The following is a 19,946-nucleotide window of genomic DNA, read 5'->3' on the forward strand; positions in this document are numbered from 1 at the left end:
GATTGAGTTAATGCAAAGGTACTCAATGAACATGGAGGACATACAGTATAAGCCATTGCAGTAGGGGTTGCCCTTTGATCTGTACTTTGCATGTGCTAAAAGGTGAGAAAGCATACATCAATAAAGAATAAATAGGACCATTTCAATACTGCAACTTGACATGGATTTGAGAGAACAATGGGATTATGAAGGAATGCAACTGCATAAAGATAATGAGCTGAGCCAGGTACTGAACATGACAACTACACAGAAGAACAAAGAAACATCTGTACTTATAAAAGAACTGAAGATGGAAACCAGAAAAGGCAGGAAAAAAATCAACTCAAAATCACAAAGTCTGAAGCAACTGAAATGGGAAAAAAAAAAACTGAAGGAGAAAAAAATACATAAAAGGAATCAATGTTTTCCTGAAATGAGGTTAGTAAGGCACTTTCTGAATTGGCTTAAAGCATGCATGAACTTCAACAACCAAGATGAGTTATGTGTGTGTGTTTTGGAGGAGCTGATCTGACAAGCACCTCTTACGTTTATTCGAGCCTGGTAGGAGACCACTCCCGCTGAGTTGTTGCAAGTGCAGCGGTAGACGCCCCCGTCCCGGACCTGAGTGTTGGAGATGTTCAGGTAGCTCAACACATTGCCCTCGCCAATTAGGACCTTGTCCATTTGATGGTTGGCGTCCTTCACGACCGGATCGTCATCCAGGGTCCAGGTGACAGTTGGCAGAGGCGTGCCCTTGACGTTGCAGACCAGAGAAACCACCTCGTTTGGGTTGACGACCTTCTCGCTGAAGGCAGACAAGATCTTCGGTGTGCCATCTGGAGAGAGGAGAGGGAAAGACAGAAAGACATCCAGTGTCAGTGATGGATCAACGGCACAGCAAGCTAGAGTACAGCCACATCCTAAGCTTCAGGCACCCTGAATGGGTGCATATAATTTCTGTAACTCATCTCATATTATAACGTAGCCGAACAAATATTAGAATGTGGAATAAAATTGTTTTTCAATATTTTGAAAATCACTGTGTAAGGTGGTTTACAGAAGTGCGCTCCTAATCAAACCTCCTAAAGAAAATAGACTAAAAATTATGGGAGTCAGCAAGTGTGATAGAGACTGCACTCATTTGAAAAACATGCAATTGGATCAGCATTATGTAAAACTTAGGTTCTCCATAATACAGTGTAATCATGTTTTGTACAGTATTGATGGAAAGCCCATGTCATGAGGAACAAGTTAATGTGTTGGCTATACAGGTTAACCTGGTGTGATATGCTCACAGTGCAAACAAGATCAAGAATCTATATAAATCAATAATCTGCTTGTGTCATGATTGTGTCATTATTTGATGACTTGGTGTTTTGCTTTGATCTTTTTGTATATAAGGAAAAAGCGTGCAATGGTTCGGGGAGACTCGTCTCCTACACATATGCATATGCGTATAGCCATTTCCATACACACATTTGCACCACTGTATATTGTTTCCATTCCATACTAACAGCTAGGGCTGTTAGTTAGCCCCCAATTCAAATGTTCGAGGCATTAGTAGCAAAGGCTAACAGATGTCTCTTACGACCAATGCGAATATATAGCAATATCAAAAATATGAACAATGGAAATAATTGAAATGTTATACAGTAATACATGCATGTTTGTATATATGCATACATGTTTGTATATATAACTTCATGATTCCTGTTTTTCTGATCCACCCGAAGAATTTGCCTTAGGCATGCTGATGAGTTGGAAAAACTAGTAAAATCTTCCAAATCGAATGTAAATTTTGTTCTCACCCTTTTTTCGTGCTAGAAACTTAGAAATGTTATAATATTCACTAGAGACGGCAGACTTTGAAACCTTGCTTGCTGTTGCTCCCAGATACCCCCCACATCATTATAGATTATCAATACCCTCTTTACGCTGTTCCGTGGCCACAGGAGACAGTTGCCGCAGCAACCGGACTCAGGCACTGTAAGCACTGTCAGCCGTGCAGAGACATTCTAATAATAGCAGCCGTACTGTAACTGCACTACAGGCCTCATTAGAGTGTAGGAGCCGCTACGGTCAATTACTCTACTACCTACTGCAAATAGCTCAATGCGTGAATACGCATACGGTACATGCACACACACACACACACACACACACACACACACACACACCAGCTGCTGCTAAGTAATATGAGACAGGGGTATCCCCTTCAGATTTCTAAGAAACGCTGACACCTCTTATCTGCATTTGCTTGATCTTCAGACGATCACATCATTGCGGAGATGGGCTTGTAAGCTATAATCAATATGCATTGCTAATGTAAATATTGGGTGAGCAATATTACAGGGAACATTGAAGGAGTTCTCCCCTCCACCCGATGGCTGGAATGAGTTTATTACTGCCGTGACTGAACCAGTTATATGACTCCTCCTAGTTCTGAGACAATGAGCTGTTTAAATGGAACTGGGATACCGATACCTGCTGGACTGTACAGCTAGCTGGCACAAAGGACAGTTCGGTAGATTGCATGCGCATCTGAGGGACTATACATTGTGTTATGGCAGCCTGTGTTGCTGGAATGATAAAACCATAAAGGTCACTGTTCCATTTTGAACCTAGCTCGAGAAGAAGATGACGGTGATGATAATAAATTGTATTTATACCGTTTTACTTTTCATGAGAATGCCTTCCAAAGCCTCGAGATGCTTTATTTATTACGGTAAACACATTTGGAAGGCATGTACTCACCTTCCAAGATGACCTGAACGAAGTCCTGAGCGGACATTCTCCCCTTCCTGGCGAAGCACTGGTAGGCGCCGCCATCGCTCTTGGCCATGCCGTCCATCGCCAGGTTTTCCCGGTTATTCCCGGCGATGCGCACACTGACGCCGGGACGGATGACCTCTCCGTTGCGGTACCAGGAGAGCTCGTACTCCTCCGAGCCGCTGACACTGCAGGAGAGGGACACCTGGCTGCCCACGCTGCCCTTCACCTTTCGGGGGCTGATCACAGCCTTCAGGTGTTCTGCAGCATGACAGTGAAACCACACCTCAGTGGAGAGTATAGCGTACGAATGAATGACTATGAATTTAAGCCCAGATAGCAGTAAAATACAGAGGCATTAAAAACGGAAATTATGCCAATTACTGTGTGGTGTGGTGTGTGTGTGTATAGCTATGGTAGAGCCATTAGCGATGCTATCACTAAGGGGAATACACTGCAATGAACCAAATTCTCCTTGTTTGGTTCTTTACTTGTCATAGTCCACGTATGGGAGGGAACACTGTAAAGGGAACGCCACTGACTTACGTCTGACCAGCAGCCGGCCAACGACCTCGGCGTTGCCGTAGCTGTTCCACACCTCGCACAGGTAGCTCCCCGTGTCGCCGGGCCGGGCGTTCTCTATCAGCAGGCCCGTCACACTCTGGCGGAAGCGGCTCTCCGGCTCGAGCGGCTGGCCGTCCTTGAGCCAGCGGTATTTCGGGGCCGGGTGCCCCGAGGCTTTGCACGGGAGCTCCACCCGGTGGCCGGCCATGACCTCCCGCTGGCTGAAGCCATCTATGATCACCGGCTCTGAATTTGTAGGGTCTTCCAGGGGAGAAACAAAAGAATTTAGGAGGGAAAACACGACGAGTAGGACATGAGCCGGGAATCAATCTGCCTTTTTCCCCACAACACAGTCACATGGAAATGTTATTTTCTTCACAAATGCAGTTTTGCGAGTTCAGCATTCACTCCAATTAAATTAAATTAATCGTGTCAAATTTTTATTATTTTTTTTTAAAGTAAAAACTTTGCAAGTCAGATGAATTTAGGATAACTGAATAAAAGCATATGATTGGGCAGTGCATGAGAGCTCCGTCGGAATGATGATGCGATGAGGTGACCTCACCTGACAGAAAGAGACGAGCACTGTTGCTTTGCCTGGTTTCACCGGTGTAGCGATGCCGTGTGATGCAGCGGTAGTTATATAGTCCGTCCTCATTCTGTACATCCACTATATACAAGGCTCCCATGGATGTGATGAGAAATCTAGATCCTGAGGCAAAAAAAAAAAAAAAAAAAAAAGATCAGAAAGTGTTCAAACTTGTCCTGCCCTTCAGGAACTTGATACAGATGGCCCTTGTTCAATTCACCTCCCCTATGGTTTAGCCTTTTAAAAACCACTTCTATTGAACAATATGCTTGCATATGGAATTAATCCTTACAATATCCAACAGGAATCAAATAACACTTATTACATCAGACACAACTTTATTTTTTGTTTGACTGCTTTACACAAAAATGTCCTAACTTTTTTTTGCCATTTCATCAAGAAATTCACCTGTGATTTCCACAGTTACAAAGGCCTTGGAAAGATAGTAAGCAGACCTGCTGGTTTCTGCAGTTATCCAGCCAAATAAAACTATTGTGAACGTAATGATCGCCACAGATAACAAGCTCTGGCAACATTTGTATTTGAAAGGTTCGGCACTGATGGATTGCAATGACTTCAGATATTCCCATCAAAATCACTGGACGTGTATGTTTTAAATTCAAACACTATCACATCATCTACAGGGCGTAAAGTAATATTACAGAAGTGAGGAGTTGCTTTCCTTCGCTTTCACTCACTGTAAATAAGGAATCAATTTGACCTGGCAATAATACCCCCTTATGATATCAATGGTATGTGAGAAGATCATGTTCATCCTGTGGATAACCCAGAGATTGGTGGTGGGGTCCTCCGCATTCATTAGAATTAATGTATTATGTTACGTTGTACTATGTATCCACTTATCCCTAGGAGAATATGTTGATGTCAAAAATGATGGAAAATGCAATTTAGACAGGGCTGTCTTAGCAGCCCTGTGGCACTTACAATACACATGGGCAGAATAACCCTTGTGTTGCATTCTGAGATACAAAACCCCCAAGGAGCCCAGTGGAGAGGCAACTGAGTGGAAACTGATAATTCCTTTAGCACACCAGAACAGGACCGAATAAGACCAGGATGTCCTGAAATGCATTGTGGGAAGATCATATGTGGCCTTCGTACAGTACATAATAACACACAGCACGGTCGCATGCGCTCGAAACCACATCTTAGAAGCCGTAATGACTGCAACGGCGGACATCTTACGCTTCAGTTCTATTTGACTGGAGCTTTATTTCGCCTTCATTTTTTAGCAGCACATTAAAACAAGTGTGGCTTTGCTGTTGTTGCTGTAGCCTTGGCTATTGTCTATAGTCTTTTTTATTCACACTGCCATCCAAAGTGTTAATAAAGGGAAAATGTTCACAAATTGACAAAAAAAAAACTGCATTGCAGTTAGACTGAATTAAGGTTGTGGCTGGGAGCATGTATATTCAGCTATGGGCTCTGGAGACAAATTGTTTGCTTTTTAAATAAAGACCATCTCATCCTTCTTTATCCTGTCACTTTTCTTCTTTTTTTTTTGTTCTTCATGAAAACCACTGAATGCTTCAGATGCTCAGACCTGTTCCGACATTTTTTTTCCTGTAGCTTCTTCCCCTTACTTGTCAATAATTGAACCTTTTAAAACCGATTTTGCATTGCAGGTTATTTCTCTGTGTATTCATGCAAGCACATGTAAAAAAAAAAATCTTATTTTTTGATCAATAAAAAAAATCCACACAAAATGAGCATTTTTCATCTCTGACAGAGACTTTGCAATATATATAAACAAATGTGTTGTCGACACATACCCATTGCATAAATATAGTACATTGAAATAAATGTATTGCCGTACTGCCCGAATATACACAGGGAAAGTAAAAAAATCTATTCTTCAAATATGGATGTCAATAATATTTACATGTAAACTAACTGATCAGCTTTTGACAAAACAATATGTTGAGTAGAATAAGCAGAGAAGAAGCAAGGTAGAAAGATGGAGGCAAGGAGACAAGTGTGTAGCTATTGTAAGCACTGACCTAGTTAGAAATGAGAGACCATGGATTTGATATCCTGCAGGGGTTTTCAGCTTGTGGTCTAAATGCAGTTGTGTATGACAGGCAGCCAGCAGCAGAGAGGAAGGGAGAGGATTTTGTACTGCGTGCATTTGTGTGTGCCTGCGTGCGCGTGTGTGTGTGTGAGAGACAGAGAGAGATAGAGAGAGAGAGCTTGTTTGTTCGTATAAAGGTTGGTGAAATGAGCTATACAATCCCTAGTCATCAGACACAGCCATGAAAAATTCAACATCCACTTGACTTTGAAAGAACCACTTCTTTTTACAATCTGTTGAGAGGTACAAATTGCACACGTTTAATTTCAGAGGCTGTATTTGTCTTACCGTTCACACATTATACATTATTTTTGTGATTTAATGATATTCATTTCTTTTGCGCTGTCTCTTATATCTTATTTACCCTATGTTGTACAGAAAAGCACTAAAGCAGTAATACAGCAGAGGCTGTATTTCTGTTACCGTTCACACATAATACATTATTTTTGTGATTTAATGATATTCATTTCTTTTGCGCTGTCTCTTATTTCTTATTTACCCTATGTTGTACAGAAAAGCACTAAAGCAGTAATACAGCACATGAATAAAGGAATATGAAAAATTAATCCAGTATGAAAAGCTCAGTGTTCTTAATTCGCATAGTAACCATTTCATTTTAGATTTATACAGAGTCAACTATCTTTTACATATTCACTTTTAAACTATTCTTTCAGCTACATATGTCCACAAAGCTGAACTAGCTTTTCTGAAGAACAATAGTGAGGAAGCACACATACATTTTATTATATCCTACCAGCATCTACTGGCTAATAACCTAATGTCTTCAACGTCAGGCTATTGTCATGTCATGATGTCATGTGATGTGTGTAGCTGGAGGTGAACTTTGATTCAAAAGAAAAGAAAAAAAAAACCTTAAATGAAAATGCACAATTCAGGAGATACAGAAAGCAGAAATTAAAAGCAGGGACAATGTGCCCTCTCTCTCTCTCTTTTTTTTTTTTTTTACTTGCACACTCACTCGTTCACAATCACGGTTGTTTTTCTCCCTTCAGTTCTCTGCTTTTTGTATTCTCCCAGCCTCGACCGTGACTGGCTGGCACCCTGCTACGCGTCTAAAGTTGGAGATTTTCAAGGCGCTTATTTGTTCCGTTGGGCTCGTGAATGAGCAGCGCTTTCATTAAAACAGACAGCTCGTCATCCATGACAAAGGCGAGGCAGAGCGCGCGTGCACTTCCAAAGCATTTAAAAACGTGCCGGTTCGGGGAGCGACCGACGTGCTTTATTGGCCCGGCGGTCTCCAGGAACTCACCGGTCTGGAGGCGCACTTAATTTAATCACTGTCACTTCACCAAGGCCAAATCAAATTTCTCCCGATTCTCATACTTAGCATGCTAAATACAGTAAGGGGCGGGTTTTTGACGATGTGCTGAACAAATAATCTTTCTCTTTAAATCTTTATTTTCCGTTAGACATTATCTGTAATGACATGGACTACCAGTGACAATTTATAGCATATTTATTATACTACATATAATACTGCCATGTTATTTTCCAAATAGTAATTACCACAGTTAAGGAATATATTATAAAATAGTTACCATGACAAACACTTTTTTGTATGCACCTTATTGTACACAATGTAATGCACCCACCTGACTACTGTTTCTCAGCACAATATTATGAGGAAACATGAGTCTGAACAGGTTCTAATCAATTAAATCTTCATGAATAATACTTCAGAATACACTTACATCTTGGTAGTCATATCTGTAACTGTACAAATTGCCTTCTATTATGCCATTATATAATGCCTTCAACAATGTTTTCAACCAGTCTTTTCAGTCTATTTAAATATATTGGTAAAACATAAAATACATAATATATGGAGAACAGGCTAAAATATGTCAAACAGTACAGTTTAAATTATTACCACCTTTAATTAAGTAATCGCATGCATATGCTATAATGTGTACTTTGAAAATTATTGGGGAAAATACAGTATAAAATAAAATAGCATGAATAAAAGTGTCAATCATTTAGTCTCTGCAGCGGTGCATACAGCTAGCATGTCTTTCAAATAAAGAAATCCTCCCCTTTGTCCTCGAGTAAAAAAATGGCAGAGGATTGTACTGCTTGTACAACACATCTGTCCTTCATGACAGATCGTTTAATAAAGGTTAGAGGGGCTAATGGCAGTTTTCACAAATTTAACAACGTCAATAATTAGATGCTACAAATGGTAACTGCCACATGTGCCTATATATACAAATAAGCAGGAGGATGTACATTCTGTCAAATAAAAATAAATTAATACTTGGAGCTAAATAGCCTTTGGTTCTTATGCTGTACACGTTTATTAAGTGGATCTAAGAACAATAAAAAGGGGATACACTAAGATGCAGAAAAATAAAAATAAAAATGTGCCCTGTATTAAACAAAGACAACCATACATTCTAAAATATGACAAAATAAATAAATAAATGAACAACACAAGCAAAAAACAAAATCGAAAACTGCTGTATGTGTTGGAGTAGAATTCTGATTCTCTGTCACTTGAAAAGGAAAAAAAAAAATCAAATGAAAGCCGAAGGACCCATTGTCTGGCTCATTTGACATCAGACATATTCTTGTGGTGAAAAGGCAGGGCCCAGTCAGCTCAGCTTCCCCTACCTGCTGTTGATTTTGCCTGCTACCTCCTATCCTCCTCCTTCTCCTTCTGCCCCTTTTCCTCCTCTCCATCTTCCTCTCCTCTGTCTCTCCACCTCATGAATAATGCAGCCGGCACTAACTTCACATTCGGTTTCTCTGACCCCGAATGAGTTTCCCACAATGCACTGGGCAACCTTTTTTTTTTTCTTAGAGCATTGCATACGATCGTTGTCAGAGAATGGAGCCAAATGGTGCCGGCATTTTGTTTCCATGTCTAAGAGGAATCTGCACCCCCACCCCCCTCCCCCCAGCCCCACCACCCCCTGTGCACACCCCCTCAATCCAACTGCAGTCATTGTCAAGGTGCAGCACGCTGCAGTGCGGCTACTGTGTCAGACAGCTGTTCTTTTGAACATATACCCGTCAATTCTGTGTGTGTGTGTGTGTGCATGGATCATTGCGTGTCAACCTGGACACACACAAAAAGCACAAAAAAAGCAATAAGCTAACTAAGAGAGAAGCCAGATCATACATGAACTAGGCAAAAGCTAAAATACAAAAATTTAAAATTTAATGATTTAAAAACAGGACAACTGCAATGCTTTCTCATTCATATTCTGTTGAACAGTACACAGTAAAATGTCCAGTGTTAATTCAAGACTAGCTGTATTAATTCAACACTCACAGATAACATGTGTTTCCCATCTGTGAGAGCTGAATTAACACTGGACATTTTACAGTGTATCAACCACAATAACATAAATAAGGGACAACATTAACCTGGCTATATTTTATGGAATTGTTTAGGGGTACTGAGTATCCTCTCAGCACAAATATTGTTTGAAGAAAGAGAAGATTAGATTTTAGTTGTTCCAATGACCTTTGGCCTGCACTTATTTTACATCACTTTGGATAGAAGCGTCTGCCCAATAAATGTAATGTAATGTAATGTCAACCAAATTGAACACCTCTGGGAGATTTTGGACCGACATGTAAGACAGCACTCTCAACCACCATCATCAAAACACCAAATGAGGGAATGTCTTTCTGAAGAATGGTTCCATCCCTCCAGAGTTCCAGAAACTTGTAGAATTTGTGGCAAGGCACATTGAAGCTGTTCTGGCACCTTACTAAGACACTTCATGTTGGTTTTTCCTTTAATTTCTCACCCACCTGTGTGTGTATGCATGTATGCGTGTGATGTATGTATGAATGTCAGTGATGTATGCATATGTGTGTGTGTGTGTGTGTGTGTGTGTGTGTTTGCATGTGTGTGCTGTACCCAGTGAAGCAGGGTCAATAGTAACGATCCAGTGCGCTCCAGTACACCGGTCCCGTGCCTGACAGCTCATCTATGCAAACTGACAGGTATGCACAGAAGGGCTTCAATAATGTATGACTGCACTGGGTGTAGGAGAGAGAATGAGTGGGGTGGAGCTCGGACACCCCCTCCCCCATCTGCCTTTGCCATTGCCCAACATCACACAGGCTCTGGGAATGGGCAGAGTTCAAATGTCTACCTGACTCTCACTGCACGGATTTCTCAATCCAACGGACCATTTCCTTTCTGGCACCAACAATTTCCTGACACTGTTTGCTGTAGAAGTTAGCACTGACCCTTCACCGATACAGATACACAGAATGCATATGCATCCTTAGTTCACTTCTATTTCATAGAAGAGGGTATGGGGGTAAATAATTTTTATGATCTGCAGTACACTTGGAGGAAGAAATCCAAGGAAATAATTTAGTTTTTTTCAATGATGCTTGCATTTTTATTATGATTGCAGTACCGTAGAAAAAAATGTAATTGACATATTTCAGGTCGATTTTACAAATGTCTACAAAAAGAGAGCTGAAATAATAATACCTCTACACAAGCAGAATGTTTTGTCTAATAACCAATGTTTTTATAGTGATACATAATGAAGGTTCTTCTGCGGTTCACATTCTGCATCCACATACATTCATGTTGCTTCATTGCAAAGAGAGATTTTGGATAACAGGTTGACATGCAACGTAAATAAGAATGCATTGCAGTTTGTAGTATTCTGTGAATATGCACCTCAAGTACTCCTTTTATAAACAATACGAGCATTATATTAAAATGAGGAATTACCATAGTTGCCATACACAGTACTGTAGCTGATCTTGAGACTTTGTAACCATGAAGTTACCACATTACTGTGGTACAGGAGTATCGGTAAAACCGTCTACAAATTATTATATGCTTAGAGGATTCTCTGGTGCATGCCAGTCTGTATACAGTAGCTCAAATTAAGCATAACTTTTTAGGGCTTGGAAATGGCCAATGCTTGGCAGGCCTTCCCTGACTAGATGGCCCCTTACGTCAAAAGCAAAGTTAAACTAGGATGTGGCAGCTTTTTATTCACTGATGGAGACATAAAAATACCCTGTGGGACACCGTTAGCGCCTGTCATTTGAAATGACTTACAAATTAGCATACAAAAAAAAGTGTTGAATGTAAAATACAACTTTCACATGCTAATTCAAATCATGGTGAGGCTACATAATTATCAAAAACATTTCACTGAACCCTGTTAAACACATCACTGCAGCCCCCTTGAATACCGTGATACCTCCCCCCACCATAGCCTCTCTCTCAACAGGAAGAGACACAAACAGAGAAGAAAAGGGTACTATAATAGCCCTGAATCACAAATTTCTACCACATATTTATACATGACTGGGTATCTCACAACTTACAACACAAGGTGCAGTGACAGTAAACAAACATTCAGATGCAGGTACACAGTATATCTATGCCCAGAGTCAATGTATAGTAGGATAACTGATTTATTGTACTTAAAATTATTTAAAATGTGTGATACATTCTATATTTTAATTGATATTTAAAATAAAATGGCATAAATGTGATGCCAAATATGATTCCAACAAATAGGCTGCATAAAATGTTTCATGACAACGTAACGTTAGCTTGATAGCATGCATGCTGTATCTAATTAATACCCTTTCAGGCCGTGACGATGTAGGATTCTCTTAATGGTGGATGTAGATACTTTGGTACCTGATGCCTTCAACTCCTTCACCAGTTCCTTTGTTGTTGTCTTGGGGTTCAGTTGAACCTTTCGGACTAAAGTTCGTTCAGCCCTGAGAGTTAATTTGTGCCTCCTTCCTGAATGATGCAGTGTCTGTGTGGTCCCAAGATGTTTATATATGCGTACAATTGTTTGTACAGATGCTCGTGGTTTCTTCAGTTGTTTGGAAATTGCTCCTAAGGAGGAACCGGACTTGTGGAGGTCCAAAACTTTTTTTCTTGGCTGAGTTGCTTGGATTGTCCAATGGTATCAAGGGCAAAAAGGCAGTGGGTCTAAAGGTAGCCCCTTAAATACAGCCACACGTGCCAATTAACTCCCAATCAACTCCTAATTATAACAATTGGCCGACCAGAAGCTTCTAAAAAAGCCATTACATCAATTTCTGGAATATTCCAGACTGTTTAAAGAGATAGTCAACTTGGTGTATGTAAACTTTTGACCCACTGGAATTCTGATATAGTGAATTAAAGCTGAAATAAATCTGTCTCAAATCGATTGTTTTAAAATGACCTCTGATGTGAACAAAGTAGATGCCCTAATTGACTTGAAAAAAAAAGAAATGTATGGTAACATGAAATGTGCAAAGTTGAGATTTAATATCTTTAGCCTAGGTGTATGTAAACTTTTGGCCTCAACTGTAAATGTCTAATGTGAAACTGGAGCATTTGTGATGATGAGTTTGGGGTTTTATTGTGCGAAGTTGTATCTGAATTCTGTGTGTTTACATGAAGTCAGAAGGTATGGAAGTTAATGTTCTTAAGGGTTGAGAGTCTGTGGTCATTGTGGTTATTTCTGTAGGAAACCCTAAAAAGTGCCACACTCTCGATGCTGTATTGGTATGGGGCATGCCAGCCGCGTCAAGCTATAACTTGGTAGATGGCATACCTGCCATCTGAATCCATACTCCAATGTGCCCACACATTATAATTGAATGCAGTGATATAGACATTTCTTTGTGAAAAACAAGTTATGGAAGAATGAGTAAATTAACTGCTCCCTCATCAAGAGTTATGTGTTATAGACTACCCCCATATAAACAATACATTGTGGTGGGCACAGTTTATCACATCCAAATCTATTGCAGCCAGTTCAGCTTCACTGTACAACATTTGACAGGCTACAATTTTCTTCTCAGGGACAAGCTGAGCAAAACATTCTTTCTGGATAGAGGCGAACGTGCACATTGCTCAACTGCTGATGAAGACATGATTTCCTGTTTACATGACAAGAAGTGCTGTGCATTTTACAAGCCCGTGGGAGGTGAGACTTATACCCACGTTGCTTACCATGGCACGGAAAAGGTCTTGTTACAAAAAATGTAAAGGTAAAAAACATGTGACTGATGGACCAGGTTATGATGTACAGCACTGAAACAGAGGCACTGTCTTTTAATAGGGACTGCTGTCAGTAATTACTAGGATGCAATTTGATCAGTGTGGGCTAAGTATCTTCATCTGAAGGAGACTGGTTGAAATTAGCACTGATGTAATAAGTACCATTTGTCACTATTAGAGAGAAAGGTGTTGACAGCTGCTGTTGTTGTCAGGGCAACGCTGATTCTTGCCCTGCTACCATACCACCTCACAGACCCAGCACACACAAACACACATTCACACATACTCACTAACTGCAGATAGTCATATTTAGTCTGTTTAGGCAGGAATGGATTAAAAAAACTTCCCTTCCCAAAGGTATTTACAATATCAGCAACATAGACAAATTCAGTATTTATCTTACAGATTTCTCTACATACCCTTTTTATATGTGCATATGAAAACACATAGTATCAACAAATATCATTAAATCTACCAAGTCGAGTCCAAGAAGTTCCTTTATGCATACTATATTTTTATAACAAGAAATAAAATGTCTACAACGCACACATAAGTACAACGCATGCATGAGTTGAAAACATCTTATGCTCTGCACTTAATGTTTGTCCATGTGCTGAAAGCTGACCCTATCATATGGTGCTCACAATACTCAGTTCATTTCTTTAAGCATCTCCCCACCACTGTAATTTTGTCCTTCACTAAATACCAGCCAAGCACAACAGACTGAACTTCTGCAGCTCTGACACTGGGTGGTGCAATCAGAGCAATATAATCAAATTACCCGCAGTCACATGTTCTGTCAGAGCTGACCAATCGGTGGTGCTTATAAGTGATTCCTTTTCTCATGCAGAATTCTCACTGTTTCACGGCATTCTGAACCTGCCAGTCATTTCACGGAGATTTGGTATCCCTTCGTGAGATCTCACGGCTTGGTTTAAATGCGTTCTTGGCTGGATTTTAATTAAGTCGGAGGTCTCCAGTGACATTGTAACATCAATCACACAGTTAGCATTGATTTCATTATCAGTTAATCAGCAACATTTCCTCAGGAACATATTGGCAACCTCCTTTCTTTATTTTCTTATACCAACCAATTGACTGAAGTAGCTCCAGTGTAACCCAGGGTCACAGCGCACGAAGCAAATCTGGCCAGCCTGCCCAGACCCCACAGCCATCTTATTGTTATTGTATTGCTCTGTTCTCAGTGCTTTTTCAGTAACAGACCTTAATCCAGTGATCTCTCCAACACTCCAGTTAAATGCTGTCATATGTTTTCAAAAAAACATTTATACAACCGTTAAATGAGCCAACACTTTTCTCTGCGTGTGGCCCATAACACAGAAATACAGAACTGATAATGATCTTTTTTTCATAAATTGTGACTTTTGGGACAAAATAATGGAGACACGGAGTATGTACTTGTGATGAACGTGATAAAATGACCATGGTCGTGATAATGTCATGCATATGAAATGGCTTTCTCTTTTATAAGCATCACACTCATTAATTTTGTTATGTGCTGATTTAAATAACATATTGTGTACATGAGCACAGATGCAATATTTGTCAAATTTAAAGACATATTTCCAAATTTTAGATGTACACAAACTGGTAGTGACAAAGGGTCATATCATCTGAAAATCTGACCTGGTTTAGCATCAGATTAGAGGACCACCACATTTGTTTTCTTTCCCTAATTAAAAGAAATCTACAATATATTTAAATTACCATAATCTAATATTCTGGTACATCACTGTGTCTGTATTTATACAATGAAAAATGAAACAACTTTAAAGCTCTCCAGGAACATAGCCTGTGTAACTTGACAGTAAAAACTGAATATTACTAAGACTATACCTAACAGACACCAAGCCGTACAGAGTCACTGCACTGCTATAGTTATGTGCCCTGTGCCCAGTTATTGTGATGGGCAAAGAAAGAAAAAAAAAAAAGCATTTGTTATCAAATGAAACACATGGCTTGGCTTTTCTGAACCTCGTTAAGGCTCTACCTGCACCTGCCACGTTCCCACCCTCCCGTCCCTCCCCTGTCACGCAAACCTGGGCTCTTGTCATATCTGTGGCTTTGTTTTCTGTCTGATTGATGTGGGCCAAATGCCTGACCCTATTCTGGACCCCTTTCTCAATCCCTCTGTGCTCTCCTGCTCTGTGTTCATAATAGGTGTCTTTTGCTTGCAGTAGAACCGTCGTTATGCGGATCTTGAATTTAAAAGCCTGATTATTTGCATTCAATTAACTGGAAAAAGGATGAGACACTCCACTCTGCTTGACACAGAAATAGCACCCATTTTTTTTTTTTTAATTCACTGATCTCAAAATTCTTGAAATAATAAAGACAAGTTTATTTTAAGTTTATATTCTTGTATAAGTTTAACAATGAAATCCCCCTGTTACCATAACCCCCATGCTATGCTATCCCACGGGTAGAAGCACAGACAAACCACAGAACCAAAAAAATGTGCTTCGGGAAGAGTGTTCATTCCTCCCGAGCCTCGGTGAATGAGGTGATGCGGTGTGACGGCGCTGTCCTCATTCCCTATTGCCCTACTCTCTGCTGCCCCCAAGGGAACTCCCTCTCCAACACCCCCACTAAAACCCCCACCCACTACCCCATCATTTCAGCTGACCTCCCCTCTGCCGTCAAGTGCACTGATAACGATAATTAATGTTCCAGGCCTGCCAAAAATAAGCTTTGATCATGCTTCCTATTTTCAGTGGAGGGAGAGATGATTAAAAAAAATTGGCTAAATATTCCTGTCGTGTCATGTTGTTTCGGGGTGACATAAAAGCAAGTGACACGTGTGACATTAAACAAAGGTCATGCAGAGAAGCAGACAACGCTAATGTGAGCAGGGCTGTTTGCTGTGCTAGCAAAGTCAAGTCGGTAACAGGGTAAAGATACAGGAGGTGCTTTTATGCATGTTTTTATTTTTTTTGTTCCGGACATAATTGTTGCTCTGCTTAATTACAACAACGTATTTGTTGAATGGCACATGCTGTATATAGAATGTGAAATAAACTGAGAACCTCATGAATATCAAATATATCCAAGCCCCTCAAAGTCCTCTATTAGTAGTAATGTATAAGTGTATTCAACCTCATACCCTTCCAAGCCCTGAACATAAAATTCAATAAATCTTTGACAGGAAATGTTCTCCTAGTGCACATTAGCAGTGACAAAGCACATTTAGACTCTCAGGTTAAATAGAACAATGTAAGTAACTCCAAATATTCCCATTTGTTTTTGTAAAAGGTCACCATAAATGAAACCATACAACTATTGCAGGCATACATTGCTTCATGCTCATTTCTCTATAAATTGTCTGTAAATTTGTGATGCAGAAATACGTTACACTTGCGCTGATCTTGTACCAAAAGCACTTCAGACAACTTGAAATAATCTGTCTTCAGTCTGAAAATGAGCTGATTGCAACATTTAGATCCTTACACCCGAAGGACACAAGCCCCATTCTTATTCTGGGTTTCACAAAATGTACAACGTCTAAAACCCAAGGGAATACTAAAACCTCACCTCTGTGGAACTAGGGGTTAGAAGTAGGGGCTATATTTGCTTCCAGAAAAGGGTAAAGCTGATGTAAAGCACTCCAAGCAGACAAAGCACAGGTGATGGAATTTTAGGCCAGCCAGACAGGCAGGCTGTTATACCTAATCACTCAGAAGACATGGAGCCATACACGCCGCCAACCGGCAAAGAAAAGCAAAACAACGGTTAGAGGCCAGCCCTAGCATGTGATCAATCATCTGATATGTCATAATTTCTGTCTAAACATAGCCATGTCCATAATCCCCCCCCCCTCCCTCCCTCCCTCCCCTCCCCCCTCCCTCCACCTCCACCCCCACCCCCACCCCCAGCCCCATAATGGAAATATTACAAGTAATGGTGCGTTGATTGCTCCAGCAGCCGCCGCCGCCGCAGTGACGACATTAGAGAGTATCCCCCTCTCTCTGGAACGCCCGGCGCAGGCGCATTAATTTGACAGGGCTGTGATCTGTAGTCTGGAGCAGACAGTGCAGCACACCGGCGGTGATGAGGCTCAGCTATCAGCTGTGCTGGGCTGTTGTCCTGTGACGTCACGCCTGGGAGTGGGAGACTCCAAACGCGCGAACGCTTCTCCCGCCATTTCACATAACACAGGGAGGGAAAAATTCACACATGGAGTAATGGAAAGGGGGCGGGGTGGAAATTAATTTAAAAAGCAATCTCAAGCCTCTTTCTTTCTTACTCCTTTTTTTCTGTCTCTCCCCTCTCTCCCTGTCTCTATATCTTTTCCATCTCTTTCTCTTTCTATCCCCCCCAGCCACCTAACACACACCCCCTCCCCAACCTAACTCCCCCCCGGCACTACACGACCAGGAATAATTTTCTGCGTGACTGCAATCCCCTTTGGAGCCCTGTGCAAATACAGTGTTTCTGGTCAGCGCAGGGCGTGGAAGAACAGAAAGCTTCGGTCCACGCTGCGCCCCCCCCCAGGGCTGCGACAGGGCTGACGTAGTCTTTGGGCTCAGCCCACGCGGCTGAATATTGGCTAATTTCAACCTCAATTTCCCCCTAAATGAATGGATGCCCGCCCTGGTGCGCTGTGCGTCTCTTAATTGGCCTGCGTTAGATTCAAGCCATTAAACCACTGATGTCTTCATGTTTGCACTGCACTGATTGCCACCCCCCCCCCCACCCTTGCCAGAGAATAACGGCCTTATCTTCCAGCCTCTGGTGCGTTCTGTATGAATATTCATTAGTTTTACTTTCAACAGACAGTAACTTACAAAGTAACCATTACCCATGAATAAACATGTGCATTTACATTCATGGCTCAGTTTTACAAATTACTTACTCCTTATAACAATTACTTTATGGGATCTTTTTGTAAACAAACTAAAAAAACTGTACCATATGCTCAAGTACCTGCCAGTAGTATTCAAGCTTGGTTTCAATCACGTGGCCTTCAGGTAAAGTGTAGGACGGAGTGTAGCACAGTGGGTAAGGAACTGGGCTTGTAACCGAAAGGTCGCAGGTTTGATTCCCGGGTAAGGACACTGCCGTTGTACCCTTGAGCAAGGTACTTAACCTGCATTGCTTCAGTATATATTCCGCTGTATAAATGGATACAATGTAAAATGCTATGTAAAAAAGTTGTGTAAGTCGCTCTGGATAAGAGTGTCTGCTAAATGCCTGTAAAAGTGTCCATTGCTCTTAACCACTCTCGAGTTACAGCTGTGTGATGTTACCCTCTATGTGCATATGGAGCCGCTATATAGCTATTTACTTTTCAGTGATTCACCCAACAAACACTTACTGTTTTTGCACTCAGATTCAATCCTACTCCATTGAGTCTTCATAAATATAACTCACCCTCAAGATGCAACCGCATATAGTTTTACCTTTTAGCTTAAAACTTAGGTCACCTGTATACAAAGGTTTACCCATGGCACCAGAAAAATACAGTTCAAATGTTTCTATTTTAATGCCTTTATTTATTTATTTAACCTTTATTTACCCAGGGTAGGTTCACTGAGGACAGATGCTCTTTTGCAGGAATACCCTGCTTCATACTCTTACACATTCACACTTGGGAACTGCCCAGTACAACCACAATCTTCTATTGTTGCTGAGCACCTCCACTGGAGGGAGAGAACATTTTTTTGTCAATTAAATCAGGGGATGATTAGGTGGCAAGTTTTTGCAAGAGCCAGATCTGGGATTTTAGTCAGGACACCGGGGAACCCCCTACTCTTTGCGAATAGTGTCATGGGATCTTTAATGACCACAGTGAGTCAGGACCTCGGTTTAATGCCTCATCCGAGAGATGGTATCTCCTACAGCACAGTGTCCCCGTCACTGCACTGGGGCATTGGGGCTTATTTAACCAGAGGGAAGACTGCCCCCTGCTGGCCCACCAACACCACTTCCAGCAGCAACTCAGTATTCCCTGGTGGTCTCCCATCCAAGTACTAAGCAAGCCCACACCTGCTTAGCATCAGCCAGTCGGTAGGAGCAGAGTGTGTGGTGAGCAGAATGCCTCAGTACATGTTGTATGTGCTATGATTACCCTCTAGTATCACGACAGTTATAATTAGAAATAGTGATATGACCATGAGGTTACTAGTAATATATCTATGGAAAATGAAAAAAAAAAGTATACTAGTGGGTTGAAGAGGAGTCATCACAGTACAACGCCAATGGCAATATCCCAGGAGAAATTAATACAGTATCAGCCAAATGTCCAGAAGACACTTTCTGGAAGGAGAAAGGTCACACCTGTGCCTTCAGAGACCTGTTCTAACTCTCATGCGCCAGAACTTCCTAAATTCATTCGCACTCATATCAGGGTGCCGGACTTCACAAGCTTGCATTGAAACGGTTTGCACTGAAAGCTGATTAATGGCAAAATCATACAGAACTCTGACCTGTGCCGATTCACGGCAAAATTCTGACTAAAAACACAACAAATCATGATACTGTCTCAGATTAGTCACTGGAAATTCAGGTCTGACTGCACTGTGGGAGGATTAAATTGCACCCTTGTTCCACTGAAAAATGAATATCATTCTTATCATCTTGCCTCCTGTCCTGATGACAAGAGATACAGAATATGAAATAAATATGTGTCTAAAGGCGACTACCAAAATGAACACCAACACAGATGCATTTTGCTTTATTGTGTTGACCACTTCATTTATTCCAATTCTCAGAATCAACTGTAAATTACAACATTAATTAATGTTGTAAATAATTATATAAACTATTTGGACAGTCCAGTCCATATCCATATCCAGCTGCTACGATCTAAAAAAAAAAAAATCAACCATTGCTCAGAGAAAATTCACAGTGGACAAATGTGATTCTTAATAGGGGAGTACACTGTAGACCACTGTACACCGTATTGGCTA

The 19,946-nt window shown here is 41.0% G+C and overlaps 1 protein-coding gene across 2 annotated transcripts in view; it reads right to left on the reverse strand.

Annotated features, from left to right (window-relative positions):
- The window catches only part of LOC135262755 (cell adhesion molecule DSCAM-like), a 104,484-nt gene that overhangs the window by 36,869 nt on the left and 47,669 nt on the right, over nucleotides 1-19,946 (reverse strand). The window contains exons 4-7 of one of the 2 annotated variants that reach the window (XM_064349943.1): nucleotides 3,878-4,024; nucleotides 3,295-3,573; nucleotides 2,734-3,009; nucleotides 519-815 (exon numbers count right to left, since the gene is read on the reverse strand). In XM_064349943.1, the coding sequence (XP_064206013.1) occupies nucleotides 519-815; nucleotides 2,734-3,009; nucleotides 3,295-3,573; nucleotides 3,878-4,024 (999 nt within the window). The remainder of the gene's footprint in view (nucleotides 1-518; nucleotides 816-2,733; nucleotides 3,010-3,294; nucleotides 3,574-3,877; nucleotides 4,025-19,946) is intronic. The other variant, XM_064349944.1, reaches the window with a different exon arrangement.

Source organism: Anguilla rostrata, chromosome 9 (assembly GCF_018555375.3).
Source record: "Anguilla rostrata isolate EN2019 chromosome 9, ASM1855537v3, whole genome shotgun sequence".
NCBI classification, from domain to species: Eukaryota; Metazoa; Chordata; class Actinopteri; order Anguilliformes; family Anguillidae; genus Anguilla; species Anguilla rostrata.